This window comes from Lepidochelys kempii, chromosome 14 (genome assembly GCF_965140265.1).
Source record: "Lepidochelys kempii isolate rLepKem1 chromosome 14, rLepKem1.hap2, whole genome shotgun sequence".
Taxonomy (NCBI): domain Eukaryota; kingdom Metazoa; phylum Chordata; order Testudines; family Cheloniidae; genus Lepidochelys; species Lepidochelys kempii.
The window spans coordinates 15,042,630-15,061,690 of NC_133269.1; the positions used below are offsets into that span (position 1 = coordinate 15,042,630).

The 19,061-nt window shown below is 44.3% G+C and overlaps 1 protein-coding gene across 5 annotated transcripts in view; it reads left to right on the forward strand.

Moving 5' to 3' along the window:
• The window catches only part of TMEM94 (transmembrane protein 94), a 99,548-nt gene that overhangs the window by 13,091 nt on the left and 67,396 nt on the right, over positions 1 to 19,061 (forward strand). For all 5 annotated transcript variants that reach the window (XM_073311868.1, XM_073311871.1, XM_073311872.1 and 2 more), the window contains exon 2: positions 11,651 to 11,781. In XM_073311868.1, coding sequence (XP_073167969.1) covers positions 11,736 to 11,781 — 46 coding nt within the window. In that variant the 5' untranslated portion in view covers positions 11,651 to 11,735. The remainder of the gene's footprint in view (positions 1 to 11,650; positions 11,782 to 19,061) is intronic.

The window sequence follows — 19,061 nt, forward strand, 5'->3', positions numbered from 1 at the left end:
TAAACCTATGTCTTGGAAGTAATCCCATCACTTGTCTGATTAAGGACTGTTTACTTAAGGGAGTATTTGTGGACCAGACCTCTCCCCCAGATTCGCGTTCTTTGTCTTTGCTGCTTGACTTCTGGCTTAGACCTTTCTCCCGCAGCCCTCACCAACCCCACCCAATCCTTTGGGGGCAATGTTCCGGTCTGAGACTATTATACTGAAGAAGAAAGGAAGGGGTTAGATGTGCATTTCTTGTTAGGAAACCCTCTGAAAATAAGGAAGAAATGCAAGTAAAATGGAAACCACTAACGTTTAGTAGCAAATGTTTAAAAATGTATATTGTAATTAATTTAAAATGGGGGGCCAGGTTTACACTTACAAATTAGATGGACAGAGTCACATTGGTAAAGGCTGTGAGAATTTTCATGCCATGAATACTGTAGTTAGGTTGACCCTGGTGTAGCCACAGCAAGGTTGAGGGAAGAATTCTTCCAATTAACTACAGTGCTGGAAAAATCCCTTCTGTCAACGTAGGAAGCATCCACACTATAGAACTATGACAGCACAGCGGCGGCATCACAGCTGTGCCAGTGTAGCGAAGACATACCTTGGGTTTCAAAATCCATTGCCTTCCTCTCTGATTTCGAGGCAGAATGAGTCTCTTCTTCTGTCAGCAAGAAAAGTGAACTTGCGTGGAATAAGCTGAGGGCTTGTCTACACGAGACATGATTCCACAGAAAGCCAAGGTCTGAATCTACGGCACGCTGGTTTACAGCATGGTAACGTCCTGTGTGGACATTGGTACGGTGCACTAAAATTTCATTTTACGTGTCAAAGCACGCTACAGACCTATAGGAATATCCACATCGGTGCTTTGTGTGTGCCGCCCTAGCACACTGCAGATTCACACTCTGGTTGCCCCAAACATCCCTTGCAGACAAGCCCGAGACGCATCTACAGCCACAGAACAGTGGAAATACCAAGGGAATATTTCTTGAGTACTCTTTTGTTGACAGTTTTTAAGCAACACTACTTCACGTTTATTTGGTAACTTCTTTCAGAGGCTCTCACCAACCTTAGAGATGTAAATGGACTATACCACACAGCTCACCTGTGAAGTGGGTAAGTATTAGCCTGATCTATAAAGTAGGGACACTGAGGCAGAGATGTTATGGTTTGTCCCAGATCAAACAGTGAATTAGGGGCAGAAATAGAATCCGATAGTCAGACTGCTAGTTCATCTGCTCTAATTACTGTACACACTTGCTGGGCATTAACACAATTAACAATGCCACTTTTAAGCGCTCCTTGAAGCCCAGCTATCTGTAAACACAGAGTGATCCAAATTATCAGCTCAGTGCTAAATACGGGTGACTAGGAAGACCCTATGGCATTGCTAATATATATATGTTTTATTCTAAGCTGTTCTTTCTAAGGCAGCTGTTTTTTTCTCATTTGTTTCCCCCATGTTTCTATTCTAGGTGATATATCAGACTTCTCTTCTTGTGGGATTCATTTCTGGCAATGAGATGTTCAGACTCTCTCCATCTTCTTTGTAGATATAATACAGATTGGGAATTATACTTAAATAAAGTGAAAGCATTAGGAATTGAACAGTCCAGGGAAAACTCTGTAGCCAGGAATGTTTTTTCTCTTCCTGGAATATTTGTAACATGGGATGCTTTTGAAGCACAATTTTTTTCCAGGTGCATTGACAGTGTAATTGTCTGATTTTTTTCCTATTCAGCTGCTGCCATCATACATCTTGTATAACGTATCCCATTGTGTTGTTTTTATTGTTGGATTATATAACCTAAATACATCAAAAGGGTGTTGTGAGGCTTAATCAGTTAATGTTTCTGCAGTACTTTGAAATTCTTGATGGGAGATGCTTAACAAATGCAGAATATTATTACTAATATATGAAAACTCAGATTTAAGAAATATGCTTTATAAATGCCCAAATTTGGGGAGATCATGTTTAATTCTAAAGATGGTTATTTTAATATTCAGATGCATCCCTCCAAAGGCTCAGCATCTGATATTCAGACAGGTGTTTCAAATGCTGCTTAGCTGATAGAAACGTGTTGACCTTCAGTCAAGCTACAAGTCTCACTTTTTCTCCCAGGCCTTTTCTGGGCGGGATGGATGAGTTGAGGGTGGTGGGAAAGTTTTGTTTTGCATTTGGAAGGGTTCCGTTTGTTGGACACTGGGACTGATTGTTGTTTCATATTGAATGTGCATGAAGCCAAACGAGTGGGTAGATGCATTATTATAAATTGAAATAAAGAGAAATATTCTGAAATAAAACTATGAATCTCCCTATGTTCCTCTAGGTAATTATTGGCTCAATTCTAGAGAATTGTCACACAATTGGCCCTACATGGAACATAGGTCAGCAGCAGTGAGGTAATGTATCGAGAGAACAACTGAATGTTAAAGACAGCAGTTACACTGGCTATATTATTTGGCTGAGCTTGCAAGGCTTTTCGCTCAGCCTGATGGCATTTCTCTGCGTGGTGTAATTCAATAACTTTTGAATGCTACATCCAATCAGTTCCAGAATTCCAGGGAATGTTCTGGGCATCAATAGGTAGAACCCTATTCATGATTTTGGGGGGAAATCTGAAAACCAGAAGGGATTAAATGTGAGGGGGAGGACGCAGAGTTTCTGTCATCTGCTTAGCAGAGTCATAACTTCAAACACCTCTATAATTGTCTACTGTTCAAAAATCAAGTTGATGGTACCCATTAACACCTTCCGGTATAATACCCATATCTCATCTCTACTTGTCCTCCCAATGGAGTTTAAAATGTTGGCACCCTGCATGACTTATCTCCCAGGCAGAAAGAAGATAAATAGTAATATTGGGGGGGTAAGGGGAAAATGGGGGGGGGGGCACACAGAGTTCCTGGCATGGGGGAATGGGTAGCACACAGAGCCCCTGGCCTGGTGGGCCCTGGTATCAGGAAGAGGAGAGTGGTGGCATACAGAGTCCCTGGGGGAATATGGGAATGGGAGTACAGAGGCCCTCTCATGGGAGGAAGTAAGGGACCCTGGTATGGGAACAGGGAACGGGGGTGCATACAGAGACTCTAGATGAGGGACACTGGTTTGGAGGGGAGGGAGAATGTAGCAAAGTTGTCACTCCAGTATGGTCCCTTTTGTCTAGGTGTATTGGTGCATCAACACTGCCTCAGTTTCCCACAATGTCCTTTGGCCTATTCTGGCTATAGGAGTGACCTGCCCTCCAGCAAGACCACTTTACAGAGTCCAGCCCTTTTCAGGGCCACAGAATCCATTGCCAGAGTCCAACAGAAGTGTATAAAAAAAACAAACATCAGCCCAGTTGGACCAGGCTGGCAGCCACCTCATTGCATGTGTGTCTCTGCTGCTCTAGACTGTTCTCCTGTGTAACCACAGGTTTCTGTGCCTTAGACAGTCCCACATCTAGGGGTTGGTGTACTCCTTCCCTTACTCCAGGTTTCAAGCAGACTACAGCTCATCAGGCCCTTGTCTCAGCTGAGGCTTCCAGCTCACGCACTGAAGAAGCCTATCTACTTTTCTCCCCTTCTTCCTCCCTTTCTAAATCCTGCACCCATGCCTAATAGCCAGTACAAGTGCATCTGGGGAGGAGCTAACTGAATCTCTCACTGCAAGTTAACCTCTTCCAGACCTGTCACCGGGGTGGTGGGGAGGGAGAGGGAGACACAGAGCCCCTGGCATGTGCCAGAGAGGGAATGGTGCAGGGACCCAGGCCCAGATCCTCAAAAGTATTTAGGCACGTAACTTCCACTGAAATCAGTGGAAGTTATAAACCTAAATACTTTCGAGGGCCTGGGCCACAGAACTACTGGCATGTGCTGGAAGGGCTCGGGGGGAGTTGCAGGGAGTCCCTGAAATAGAAGATGATGGGAGAATGGCACACAGGTAGCCTGTGGGAGAAATGGCGAAATGCCAGGAACTCCTGGTATGTGCAATGAGTTTGGCCTACAGAAGCTACGAAGTGTGTGAACCCCTAATTCTATGAAGCCATATTTACTATTTGTATCTCATGATCCTCCCCCCGTACTATGCAAATTGTTTTTAGTGGATACTACATAAATGTAGCAAACAAATTGGGGATTGTTTGATAATAGAATATGTATTTGAAAAACAAGGGCTTTATGTGCAGGCAAATTATATTTTAGATGACTTAATTACTATGACTCCAGTACTGATCTCGCCAGAGAAGGCAGACTTTGTCTGTAGTTTCAGTTGTCCTTGTCATATAAATATCATAGCTTATCTACCATTGGCTATGTTCAAAACTTTTGGTTCTTAGTGAACAAACTCCTTAAAGTGGGATTCTGCTGTGAAAAGATCCGCTTGCTGTGTATATCCAGAGTGGCACAAGAAAGATGTGGGTTCATTGCTTCACTTTTGAAGTGTTTAGGATGGGGGTGGGCAAACTTTTTGGCCCGAGGACCACATCTGGGTATGGAAAATGTATGATGGGCCATGAATGCTCACGGCATTGGGGTTGGGGTACAGGAGGGCATGAGGGCTCCAGCTGGGGGTGTGGGCTCTGGGGTAGGGTTGGGGATGAGGGGTTTGGGGTGTAGGAGGGTGCTCTGGGCTGGAACCAAGGGGTTCAGAGGGCGGGAGGGGGATCAGGGCTGGGGAAAGGGGCTAGGGGGACAGGCTCTGGGCGGTGCTTACCTCAAGCAGCTCCCAGAAACAGTGGCATGTCCCCTCTCCGGCTCCTACATGGAGGCGCAGCCAGGTGGCTCTGCATGCTACCCTGTCTACAGGTGCTGCCCCTGCAGCTCCCATTGGCTGTGATTCCCGGCCAGTGGGAGCTGCGGGGGTGGTGCTTGGGGTGGGGACAGCATGCAGAGCCCCTGGCTGCCCCTATGCGTAGGAGCTGAAGTGGGGAAGTGCTGCTGCTTCCAGGAGCTGTGCGGAGTGGGGCAAGGCCCCGATCCTGCTCCCTGGCTGGAGCGGGGCAAGCCCCAGACCCTGCTTCCCGGCGGGAGCTTGAGGGTCGAATTAAAATGTCTGGAGGGCTGGATGCAGTCCCCGGGCGGTAGTTTGCCCACTTCTGGTTTAGGACCTAACCATTTTTGTCACCTTAAGTTGCGGGAGAGAAAAATTGAATTGATGATGAGTTTCACATCGGTTCCATTCAGACTTTGGGAAAACCCTGTGTGTCTAGGTCTCCCTTTATCGGATAACTAGATAGCTATGGAGATATCAATCAGAATTGTTATTCATTGTTTTTTGGTAGCCATTTAGATTTATGTAGGTAAAGAGTATCCACTCTTTCCAACCAATCTAGTGTATGTCTAACTTCACTGTCCTCCAGAGTCCTCCTCCCTGGCATTATAGATGCTTGCACTGATCTTAGAGTGACACTCCTACACATGCTGAACAATGTGTTTTGAACTTTGACAAGTGGCATGTTTTGCCTTCAAGATCACATTTAATTCAGTTTGCTGCCTGAAACAGAATGTCACTACAGTGCTGAGCAAGGCTGTCTCCTGCACAGCTGTCTCCCTTCATGACCTCCTTCCATTGAAATGGTACTGGAAGGGGGAGCAGAGCAGAGCCACGTTTGCTAACGATCTGGGCTACACTGGATCAGCACAGAGGACATTCAGAATGTTTTCTTCACTTTCTGCTTTTGTGGCTTTGGCCTCCAGGTATCTGAGTGTGTCCTTGCTAGTCAAGGCCATGAGTCTCCTATTTGGGTTAATAGGAAGAAGAATCCTGGAGCTTTCTCAAACCCTTCTCTGAATTGCCATTTTCCTTCATTTTAAAAGTCTATCCTCTCCCCTTTGCCTTGTGCTGAAGTGATCCCTGAGTTAAGGGCAAGATATCAAGGCACTATTTTGCTCTATAGGGGCATACTAAGGTATATATGCCTCCTTCCCATTCTCAGCCCCTCTTTGTCCGCTACACTCCAGTAACGTTTTGTGATCTTTTCATTGCACTTGCTAATTGGCCTGGCATAGTTGATAGCCCATTTTTTGTTTTGAGACCCTCACAGGCAAAGAAACAGTATGGGAATGATGCTGAGTCCAGACTGCTAGCTAATTCTGATGATGTGCCAGCCAGAAAGTAGAGACAGCAAAAGTAACTACAGATGGTGGTTTCTTGTCCTACGTACTCTGAACAATTCATCCCTAGTAAATTAACTGAGCATGTGTAACCTCAAATGCGGATGCTTGCATGAGCGGAAATGCATATATGTGACGCTTAGGTGTGTGGCAGTTCTCCAAAAAGGGCCATGTTTTTGGAGTTTAAGGTACTCACCCTAGACAACCCACATCATGTATCATTTGAAAGCTTATTTTATGTACATTTAGATGAGGTATCATGTGGAGCTGTCAAGTAGTGCTGTAAGCCTGTAGGTGAGGTGAAACAAAATGAAAGTGTCAATTTTTGCACAGTTCCAGAAACACACTGCCATACGACTGTGACTAGTTTTTACTGTTTAAGCTAATTTCAACACCTTATTGTGGTGTTTATTGGTCAAAGCTACCAAATGACAATGTACTAAAATATTTTTATTGATTTTTGCATGGGCAAGTTTGTTTTTTTTTAGAAATGACTAAGCAAAAATGCTGTATATCGACATTTTGTAATATGTTAACAGGAAATGTTTTCACGTTGCGTATTAATTGGCAAAATATTGCACAAGTGGTTATAATAGTTTTCTGTATTTTCAGCTGAAATTTGCTGACCAGATTAGTCTCTCACTGAACATTGTGCACTAATAGCAGTAGTTTGCATGCCCACAGTTTATACTGCAGTGGGTAGATATAAATTATGAATTCCTAACATAATGCTTCTCCATTTGTAAGCTTTTGTACACACAGTGTACCTCTAGTCTTCCTGGTAGAAGATTTTAATTTGTAATTGTCTACACATGCAGTACTAGCTTTTGAAATATTCTAGGAACTAGATTTTTTAATTTAGTGACACTTTTTTTATGTAAAGGTCATTATTAGTGTTAGAGATGACAATACACAGCTTTGTATTATGAATATACAAAAACTATGAGAGAGAGAGACGTTGTCTAACAAGAAGTAGTGAGAATAAAGTCCACAGACAAGTCCTTGCCTCTGCACTGAAGAGGGATGAAGAGCATGTTACAGCTTTTACCAACCATATGATCAACAATATGGCACACTCATTTGACCCTGAATTACCATCCAGAGGTGCTTACCAATGTTCTCTGGAATGCATGTAACATCAGATGTACAAAAGTCTACTCAAAATAGCAGATGTTGGTGAAGAACAACTGGAGAGATATGAGAGATTCTCTTAATGCTGATGGGACATGTAGCTTCTTCAGACCAGTCAAGAAATCTGACATGATCATTTGCTGACATGGCCAAGAAGACCAAATTTGTCTGTCGGGGAGGGACAATCACAGCAGCTCTCAGTCCAGAAATTGTTTTCTGTGGAGCCCTGTCCTTAGCAAGATGCAGAAATGATGTTTCAATGAGAACTGTTCTTAGTCATCCTGTAGGACCTGTGCCTATGTCCCTCTTTCATGGTGATGGAACAATGAGAAGAATAGACAAAGCTGTATTAGGGCATCAGCTGGAAGCTCAAGATGAAAGAATCCACGAGCTAAGAGCATGCAAGAAAGAAATCACAGTGTACATCAGAAATGCCATGGCTGTCGTACAAATGATGGCTGGAGACAAATTCCACACATTTGATTAATTGAGTCCTGCCGAGTCCTTGAGGCAGATCCTAAAAAGGTTTGACAAAGTTAATTTGTAATCGAAGTCTTTAACAGATATGACAACAGTAACTCTGTGAAAACTGCAGAAAGACCGCGCCGGACAGGATCTAAGATTGGATGCAAGAAACACCAGTTGATTGGTGGGTGCTCTGTGCCTCCATGGTAAAAGTTTCTCAACGTGGCATCCAGCAAGCAGTCACGTGTACAATTTCTCTGTGAATATATGGTTCAAAATGTACCTGAGAGTGTAGGAGCACACCCACACTCTCCTCTTTGCTGTAGGCTTTTTGCAAGGTGAAGTAACAAAGTCCATCACCAGTAAAGGTGTTGAAGAAGCCCAAGACTTGTACAGTACTGAAGAATAAGTGGACACAAGGTTGCTTCTGCATATGGTATGTGCCAATATGGCTTTTGAGTCTCTTGATGTCAAAGGAACCATAGTAATTAGGTCACTTGAAGTTTTGGTTCTTGTTGTTCACTGCTTTCCAAAAATGATAATGTGTCGATTGAAATATGCACCATTACTAGCACAACAGACGTGTCATTTCATACCTGTGCACACAATTTGTTACACACCTCAGACCTGACTTCTGCAACATACTTTCTGCTGTACACTAATTAACAGGGTGTAACTCTGTGTCATCCCTGTTTGGTATTTGGGGGCGGGGGGAGTTTGTGTTTAATGTCATCAAAACAAAGGGAGCTTACCGCTTCAGAGATCTTGCCTGTTGGGGGAAGAGTGACACAAGCTGCAATTTTTGCAAGAAGGAAGTCTGTAATACTGCTGTATGATCAGAGTGAGAAAGAAAAGGAGACCCACAGAGACCTGAATTGCTTGTGCCTCAATCTAGTCAACAAAAAGGACAAGTCGCTGGTCAAACGCCGACCATATAAGGACAGTTTTGAAGAATATGTCAAAAGAGCACCATGGCAAACAACTATTTGGATGTCTTCACACATAGACAAACCAGATATTGGATTGCCATTGCAACATGGATGGAAAAATGTGGATGAAATACCATAGGTGCTGGAACTAAGAGTGCTGGAGGAAGGGGGCTGCTGCACCCCCTGGCTTGAAGTGGATTCCATTATATACAGGGTTTACAGTTTGGTTCAATGGCTCTCAGAAACCCCACTATAAAAATTGTTCCAGCGCCACTGTGTACTACTTCCTACATTCTTCAAGGGCCGCAGGGCATCTGAGCTTCTGTAGGATTTTCTTTGTGCTTGTACCTGTAGGGGTCACTGCACAATCAACTGTGGTTGTAGTCAACAGACTTCCGTGCATAGGACTGTGTATGTGCTAAGGCAATGAAGATTATGATAACCCATGCACTCTCAGCATGATGAACAAGATGATGATGATAATGACTAGAAATGTCACCATTTCTATTACATTTCAGTGATACCTGTACAAATTTATTATTATTTTTGTTTTACCTTTAGATTGTTGTTATGCTTTGAGGTCACAAAGAAATCCAAGTTTATGTTTTGAAATAATATAGTCATTAAACAGAAACAAATGGAAATATTTCAAAGTGGTCATTTTAATGTGGTGTCATTGTTTTATCTCCATTTCTGTGGTAATTGCACCACTTGACAGCTTCACATCATACCTTGTCTTAAAGGAGACATAACATTCTCAAATGATGTATGAGGCCTATATTACTCCTGGGGGAATTCTGTGCCAAAAAATTAAAAATTCTGTGCACAATATTTTAAAATTCTGCATTTTTTTAAATCAAAGTAACGCAATAATGCTAGTTTCAATTATTTTAGTAATTTATTTAAACTACCATACAATGAATGGAGAATGGGCATGGGGAGCATTGGAGGAAATCATCAGATCCCATCTGTCTAATAATAATGTAGCTAGTATTGACCCTTTACTTTGTTATTAGTCAACAAATATATGCAGCCATATGCTCAGTGTTACATCATAGGCAATTGAAGAGCAAATGAGGGCTGGGGACTCAAACTCGCAATTTATACTGGCTACTGACCATTTCCCAAAAGGTCAGTAGGAAACAGTTCATGGAGCACATTTTGATAGGACGTTTTTTCAGTCCAAAAATTTAGACCAGTTCTAATCACTAAAACACCATACACACTTATAAGGCCATACTGTCCTTTACAGTAAGACTCATTTACACCACTCTGGCACCGTAAAGGAGACTTAAAATTTTTACACCTGTTTTATACTCTTGTGGGAATTCACTAAGAACAATGGGAACAATTCACTAAGCAGGCAGGATGCTACATTCTGCTCTGCCTGAGGGGACAGCCTGCCCCACGCCTGTCTCTTCAGAAACACCCCAAAGCCCAGTCCCTCCATGCTGAACGTGCCGCAGTAGTGAGCAAGAGGGACAGAGTGTGTCTCTCACATGCATGACTGCTCAGCCCCCCCTCTACTCCTTGTGGTGATTTACATCTCCACCAGCTGCCCAAACCGCTCTTGTGGCTTTCTTTTGCTTCTCTGTCAGAAGTCATTTTTCTGAAGGGAATCAAAGAAATCTGCAGAGGCCATGAATTCTGCGCATGTGCAGTGACGTAGAATTCCACCAGGAGTAGCATATAGGTAGAGAGGGTACATGAAGTTGACTTGTTGGTTGGTGTCTGCCTTTCACCTAATAACACACAGATGTGCATGGTCATAGTCACAGGGGAAACATTGCTTTCTAAGGGAGCTGAGGGTTCCTTTTGTGCTCAAATGAATCTAGTTACACTGCTGTCATAGAGAACAGTGCCATGCACAAAGATTGCAGGAGGCTGGGAGACAACCAGTTGGGATCTGCAGAATCCATCTGCTGTGAAAAATGGGCAAAATTACAGACTAGGGTAGGGTGGAAGGTCTGGTGACCACATCCAACCTAGTACCACATCACAGGGTTTTGTTTCAGTTTAGTAAATACAGATCTGGTATGGGTCAGTTTGCTGAACTGTGTGCCTCCTGTTTATTAGACGCATCTGTCCAATCTCTAAAACTCTGTGTAACTATTAAAAATACAAGAGTCATTAACCCTTACTTCCAAACGACTCTGCTGCCCAAGGCCACTTCATCATATAGCCCCTTTTACTATCTCAACTCATTTAATATTTAAGATGATCCCCTCCTAAATATAATACCCTGAAATGAACTACCAAATTCCTTCAACTAGTCCCCTCCCTGCAAAGTCCAAAATAACAGATGAGTCTTGCTGTGTGCCCTGAAGGTCAACCAATTCAGGCTATGTCAGAGCAAGGGGGAAAGTGAGTTCCAGAGCTGTCTCCTGCTGTAGCTCTGTTAATCCCAGTTTTGCTAAAATAAAATTTGCTAGTCTATTCCCTGGTGATCTGGAGCCATTCTTTAGGCCTTCTGGCCTGTTTAATGGTGGGCCAGATTTGAGTTTAGCCCTAGAGCATAGCCTTGTCAATGAGGATCTGATGTGGTGTTTCAGCAAATGGAAGACTCATTACTGCAGGCTCCATTAGAGATTAGCTGGACAGAGCCCCGGTTAGATAAAAATAGCAAGACAAATGGCCGCTGGTGACAGCCTGGTCCGATCACACGTCTGCTGGCTGGCATTTCAGCCTGCTGTCTTCGCAGCACCTGGTGGAATCTAGCTTCTTGCTAAGGGCAGAGTTTGGCAGATCTCCTGGATGTGTTCCAGGATATATGTCAAGGCTGCTGCATAAAGTTTATTTTGCTCTGCAGGGAATTTAATTCATCTAGTGCCGACAGCTTTTTTGAAAGTTAAACTGATAAAGCCCACTTGGGGCAGGGGACTGCAAACTAATGGGGCACAATTTAGAACCACCTTCTACTCCCGGTTTTTCTCACCTACACCCCTTTCCTTTCATTTGAAGTCTGTCAGCTTCATTGTACACTTGCCTTAAAGAGAGTGTGGAGGAAAATCTGACTCTTGCCCTTTTTGTTTCCACAGATGGTGTTACGATAACAGAGTAACCAAAGGTCATACACACCTAGGAGAGGCTCTCCCCCCGAGGGGTAGTTACATTGTGTTGGGCATGCTTACAGAATCGTGCAGTCATGGACCTGAAGGAGCAGTGTCAGGTAGGTTCCCCAGAAAGGAGATCACATCTTAAACATATTGATTCTAAAGTCCTGGTTGGTTTGCTTCTCTGTGACTTCGGTCTGCATGTTTTGCATTAGTATGTGGAGTAATCTGTAGTTGTTGCTAAAGCTGGAAGATCTTTCTCTTGCATAGTCAAGGGAACATGTTTGCTTGTCCCTGATAACTAAGGTCCACCACTGGATAACCCAGAGATACCAGGAGGACATCCAGTTTATACCAGCAGCCTCATATTTTCCATCCTACGTGGTTGGCATGCAATATGAGTAGGGCTAATGATTTTCTGTGGAGTTAGTAGACCTGTTGAGAAGAGGACTATCAAGGAAATGATGTTCTCATCTCTTTGTCAGCTCATGGGTTGCATTCTGAGTTTAATGGGTGTTTACTCTTGTTTTGGGAGACTACCAGTGTGAGAAACCAGGCAGTGAGATGCAGAGCTTTTTGCTTCTAAGTCATCGGTTTGCACACAGCTCAGATTTAGCAGGGGCCAAAAGTTACTACCACTGACAGACTGAATGATTGTGTGAAATGAGTTGATTATCTCAGTCTGGTTTGTAGGGGGTAGAGGAACATAAGACTGGCCTTACTGGGTCAGACCAATGGTCCATCTAGTCCATGTCCTGTTTTCCAACAGTGCCAGTGACAGATGCTTCAGAGGGAGTGAACAGAACAGTCCTAGCTGCCAGCAGTCAGAAGTTTTATGTACATCCAGAGCATGGGAATGTGTCCTTGACTGTCTTGGCTAATAGCCATTGATGGACCCATCCTCCAAGAACTTATCTAATTCTTTTTTGAACGTAGTTATACTTTTGGCCTTCACAACATCCCCTGGCAGTGAGTTCCACAGGTTTACTGTCCATTGTCTGAAGTGCTTCCTTTTGTTTGTTTTAAGCCTAATGCCTATTAATTTCTTCGGGTGACCTTTAGTTCTTGTGTTTATGAAGGGGTAAATAACCTTTCTTTATTCACTTTCTCCACACCATTCATGATTTTATAGACCTCTATCATATCTCCCCTTAGTAGTCTCTTTTCTAAACTGAACTGTCCCAGTCTTATCAACCTCTCCTCATACGGAAATCCATATGTCTAATCACTTTTGTTGCCCTTCTCTGTACTTTTTCCAATTCTAATATATCTTTTTTGAGATGGGGAGACCAGAACTGCACTCAGTATTCAAGATGTGGGTGTACCATGGATTTATATTGTGGCATTATGATATTTTCTGTCTTACTATCTATCTCTTTCCTAATGGTTCCTAACATTCTGTTAGCATTTTGTCTGCTGCTGCACACTGAGCAGATGTTTTCAGAAAACTATCCATGATAATTCCAAGATCTTTAAGTGGTAACAGCTAATTTAGACACCATCATTTTGCATGTATAGTTGGGATTATGTTTTCCAACGTGCATTACTTTGCATTGATCAACGTTTAATTTCTTTTGCCATTTTGTTGCCCACTCACCCAATTTTTGTGAGATCCTTTTGTAACTTTTTGCAGTCCTATCTCAGTGGGCACCCTTGCTTGGGACTCTTTAGAAAAGTGAAGGGTGGAATGGGCCATAGAGATTGAACTCCCTTCTCAACTCTAGAAATAGTACTCTCAAGACTAGGGTTAGGCATGCTACTGGGACTGTGTAGGGGAAGCGTGTGCTGCTACTTATGCTATACCTGTCCTATTCTGAGGATAAATTGAGGTCTTCAGTCACCTGAGTACTTATCATGACGTCTTTTGTGAATGCTTAAATCACTGCAAACGTTTTTATAAAGCAGACCTGAGGCTGTGTAGAGAAGTTTTCCATTTAACTGAGTAACATTTTCCTGCTGCTCAGTTAGACTTGCCCTGTACGTGTGCTGTTTGGACAGTTCTGCCTTTCTCCAGGGCTAGCTGGGCAATATTATTTCTTCTTCTGCCCTTGTAAATGTCAGATTGACTAATACCTATGTGTGTTTTGTGTGTAACCAGCCTCTTGTTACTTAGTATGTTTCCAATCCTAAAGAAAGAGGGGAGAGAGAGGCCTCCGTGGTGGGTACGTGCAGCTGGTAGCTTTAAAGGGATGTTTGCAGTGGTTCTTGGAAGATTATTTGCCTTATATGCACTGCTGCCTCCAAGATGATGATTCTAAGAAGAAAGAGAGAGCAGCAGACGCTACTCGATTGGCCACTTTTTCTATGCATGAGTTTCAGCAGCCACCTGAGTATCAAATGTGTTTGTCACTTGAGAGAGTGAACAGGTAGATGCCCTATTCTGGGGCCTGGTCTGGGTGAGAGATTGTGTTTGAGACCAAAGCTGGAGAAGATCATGCGTACTCTAGACCAGGAGTGGAGAGAAAAAATTCTTATGACTTTACCCTTTTTGCTCCTTCCTCTCACTTGCCTCCCTCCCCGGTCATTGTAGCCTTTTCATTTCCAGATCACATTAACTACCTCCATTTTACTCTCCAGGCAACCCTTCCCCTTGCTGAGCATGTTCTGCAGTCTTTCCAGAACGCTGGCTGGCTTTTGCTTACTAGTGCAGATTACCTGTTAGATAATAGTTTAAGAGACAGACTTTCTCTACAACAGAGGTTCTCAAACTGTGGTCCACGAGCTCCATTCAGGTGGTCCTCTGATAGTTCCCTCTAAGGTGCGCGCCTGGGCCGCTGCACATGAGAGAATGAAAGGCCACCCACCTAATTAGTGGAGCTGCACAGGCATGGCTCCACTAATCAGGTGCCCGGACCCTGGAGAAGATGCACATGTAAGGTCAGGTGGTGGCCTTGGGGGGGAGTAGGTGGGAGGGGGCAGTGGGGTGAGAAGAAGGGGTGGGGAGAATTTGGGACGTGCAGGGCTGCAGTGGCCAGAGAAAGAGGCGACTTTCCCTAGCTCTAGGGCTGCTGCTGGGGAGAGACCACTCTCCTTCCCAGCCTCACTGCTGTGGTGGGGGAGAGACACCCCCCTCCCACGCCAGCTTAGGGGATGCTGCGGAGAGAGAGAAACCCCCTTCCTTCCCAGGCCCAGCTCGGGGGCTGCCGCGGCAGGGGAAGAGAGCACATCCATCGCATTAGAAAGGTAAGACCACTGATATTAAAATATTAGTTGTGTGATTTTATTTGTAGAACAAAAAAACCATTTATTATTATTAAGATTTTTTTTAAAAAGCACTTTTATCCAAAGCACTTTACAATAGTTAGCTAACGGTACAAACAACATTTGGAAAGATCATTAAGTGGTCCGCCGAGACCCTCAGCAATTTTCAAGTGGTCCATGAACAGAAAAGTTTGAGAACCACTGCTCTAGAACATTAACATAGACACAAGTTGCACAGGAACTGGGAAGCATCCATCACTATTTGGCTTGAGATTGGTGTACCTTTTCTTAGCTGGTGTTGTGGTGTTACTTTATATGAGACCACGGGAAGCTGGGCTTGCCCCTGCCTGCACCTGTGACCTCCCCAATATATTTTGCGTGAGGACCTTGTTGAACTGTGTTGCTTTCAGTTTAAATTGCTAAGACTATGGAGGTAATGTTACAATTAAAGTAATCATCTATTTGTTCTGTTGTTAATGGCACTCTGGACTGCTCTGGTATTGATCAGTTTAAGACAAGAAGCAATTATGTGCAGTTATGCCACAGCCTTTCAGACTACTCTCAGGCTTCAACACTAGCACTGCTATGGAACAGCTGAGCTCTAGAAGCCCACTTTGGGTGCTGCTGTCTGTGCAAATGAACACACTGCGCTTCAGAATGTCCATATCTTGCTTTGACACAAGTGACATTCTTCATAGTGCCACGGCTATTTGATGATTGGAAGTCAGGAGATTTACTTGAGTCTCTTGTCATTCAAACCTTATAATAGGTCACAGTAGTTTTTCAAGTGATTGCTCATATCAATTCCAATCAGGTGTGCGCGCGCTGCGTGCATGGCAGCCGGAAGGATTTTCCCCTAGCCGTACCCATCGGGTCAGTCCGGGTGCCCTCTGGGGTTGCGCCTTCATGGCGCTGAATATAGGGCCCTGCCAACCTGTCTCCACTTCAGTTACTACTTACCGCCTATGACAGTTAGCTGGAACGCTCATAGCTCTTGATTTGCCGTCTGAAACAGAAAGGGCTTTCCATGTTATCAGTAAAGGTTCACTTGGCCCCATTTCTGGATTCCATCCAGGTGTGGAGAGCTGGTCGGTCTTTGCCAACCACATGGTCAGTCGTTTCCTTAAAGGCCATGACAGGCTGTACCCTCATGTTCGACAGCCAGTCCCAGCCTGGGACCATAATCTGGTCCTTTCCAGACTAATGGGGCCACCTTTCGAACCACAGGTGACATATTCTCTGCTGTACATCTCATATAAGGTGTCGTTTCTGGTACTAACAACGTCAGCCAGGAGGGTGTCTGAGCTCAAGGCCCTAACGTCTGAGCCTCCTTACACGGTGTTCTATAAGGACAAATTTCAGAGGAACAGCCGTGTTAGTCTGTATTCGCAAAAAGAAAAGGAGTACTTGTGGCACCTTAGAGACTAACCAATTTATTTGAGCATGAGCTTTCGTGAGCTACAGCTCACTTCATCAGATGTTTACCGTGGAAACTGCAGCAGACTTTATATACACACAGAAATCATGAAACAATACCTCCTCCCACCCCACTGTCCTGCTGGTAATAGCTTATCTAAAGTGATCAACAGGTGGGCCATTTCCAGCACAAATCCAGGTTTTCTCACCCTCCACCCCCCCACACAAATTCACTCTCCTGCTGGTGCTAGCCCATCCAAAGTGACAACTCTTTACATAATCAAGTCGGGCTATTTCTTGCATAGATCAAGGTTTTCTCACATCCCCCCCACCCCCATACACACACAAACTCACTCTGAGTTTGTGTGTGTATGGGGGTGGGGGGGATGTGAGAAAACCTTGATCTATGCAAGAAATAGCCCGACTTGATTATGTAAAGAGTTGTCACTTTGGATGGGCTAGCACCAGCAGGAGAGTGAATTTGTGTGGGGGGGTGGAGGGTGAGAAAACCTGGATTTGTGCTGGAAATGGCCCACCTGTTGATCACTTTAGATAAGCTATTACCAGCAGGACAGTGGGGTGGGAGGAGGTATTGTTTCATGATTTCTGTGTGTATATAAAGTCTGCTGCAGTTTCCACGGTAAACATCTGATGAAGTGAGCTGTAGCTCACGAAAGCTCATGCTCAAATAAATTGGTTAGTCTCTAAGGTGCCACAAGTACTCCTTTTCTATAAGGACAAAGTTCAGCTCAGGCCACATCTGGGTTTTCTCACGAAGGTTGTCTCCCAGTTTCATGTTAACTAGGATATCTTCATCCCAGTTTTCTACCCTAAGCTGCACTCAAGCAACAGGGAGAAAAAACTTCATTTGTTGGACATTCGTCGGGCATTAGCGTTCTATATCGAGCAAACGAAACTGTTCTGGAAGTCCGTTTAGCTGTTTATCGCAGTAGCAGACAGAATGAAAGGAGTTCCAGTCTCCTCCCAAAGGATTTCATCATGGATCACATCCTTGCTACGATTTGGCGAAAGTACCGGCCCGTCCGCTGACAGTACACTCCACAAGGCATCCATGTTCCGATGCAAGAGATCTGCAAAGCCGCAACTTGGTCGTCTATACATACTTCTACCTCACATTATGCTATTACATAGCAGGCTAGAGATGATGCAGACTTAGGTAGGGCGGTGCTTCAGTCTGCGAACCTTTGAGCTCCAACCCTCCCTCCAAAATTTAGGCTTGGTAATCGCCTAATTGGAATTGACATGAGCAATCACTCGAAGAAACAAAAGGTAGGTAACTGTTTTTTCAACTGTTGTTCTTCGAGATGTGTTGCTCATGTCCATTCCAATATCACCTCCCTACCCCTCTGTCAGAGCAATCTGGCAAGAAGGAACTGAAGTGGCAGCAAGTTGGCAGAGCCCTATATTCAGTGCCATGAAGGCGCGACTGTGACACTCTGTACCTCGGGGGAACACCCTACACACTCATATTCATATTTATAAAATGATTGTGTGGTATCCAATGCAAAGTTTGTCATGTTTGGTGTCTTCGGATGGCTCATGATGCACTGAGCGTGGTTGTTAAAGTGATGTTCTAGTAATTGTTACAGTAATGTTATAGTAAGGTTATAGGTAATAATTTCATCTATGTAGTTATGAGGCTGAAAATGTATCCTCATTGCTTAAAACAGTGATTCTCAAACTTTTGTACTGATGACCCCCTTCATGTAGCTAGCCTCTAAGTGTGACCCTCCCCCCTTATAAATTAAAAACACTTTTTTATATATTTAACACCATTATAAATGCTGGAGGCAAAGTGGGGTTTGGGGTGGAGACTGACCACTCATGACCCCCCACATAATAACCTCACGACCCCCTGAGGGGTTCCCGACCCCCAGTTTGAGAACCCCTGGCTTAAAATAAGCCCAGGCAAAAACTCTCCAAGAGCAAAGAGACAGTTCACACCTCATCAGGGCAGGTATGGGACAAACCCAGCCCAGCCTCACAGGAACAAAGGGAGCTGGCCTAGGTAGCAACAAAAGAATCTGTTCTCTTGAGGGAGTCACCCCTTTCCTTGGTCAATTTGGAACTGTAAATAGGTAATGCTCACCTGACTCTGACTGGGGGTGGGTGGGAGGGTGGCATGCTCTCTCTCTCTCTCCTACCTACATCTACAGACACCACACCAAGTGACTGAAGCACTAATCAAAGGGGAGAGCCTGGCTGAAGAGCAACCAGCCAGCATGTGGTGAGAGGCATCTCAGTTTGTAAGGGCACTGAAACAATGAGGAGTCTGGTGGCACCTTAAAGACTAATAGGTTTATTTGGGCATAAGCTTTCGTGGGTAAAAAACCCACTTCTTCAGATCCATGGAGTGAAAATTACAGATACAGGCATAAATATATATTGGCACAAGAAGAGAAGGGAGTTACCTTACAAGTGGAGCAGTTTACATGCCAGAGGCTGTGTGTGAACCACCCAGGAGTGGGGGTTCTCACAGCAGAGCAGGGTAAGGCTGGCTCCCAGAGTCAAGGATTGGAGTGACCTAGCAGATCACTGGTCCAGATAACACCAGATGGGAACGTCACAGCAACCTAAGGGGGTGCCCAATCTGACCTAACGGGTACTGCTAGGGACAAACCTTCTGGCTGCCGTGCACGCCGCATGTGCACGCCTAATTGGAATGGTCATGAGCAACACATCTCGAAGAACAACAGTTACGAAAGGTAGGTAACCATTTTTTAGGTAAGCCCTTCCCTGCTACTGCCTCCAGAATGGA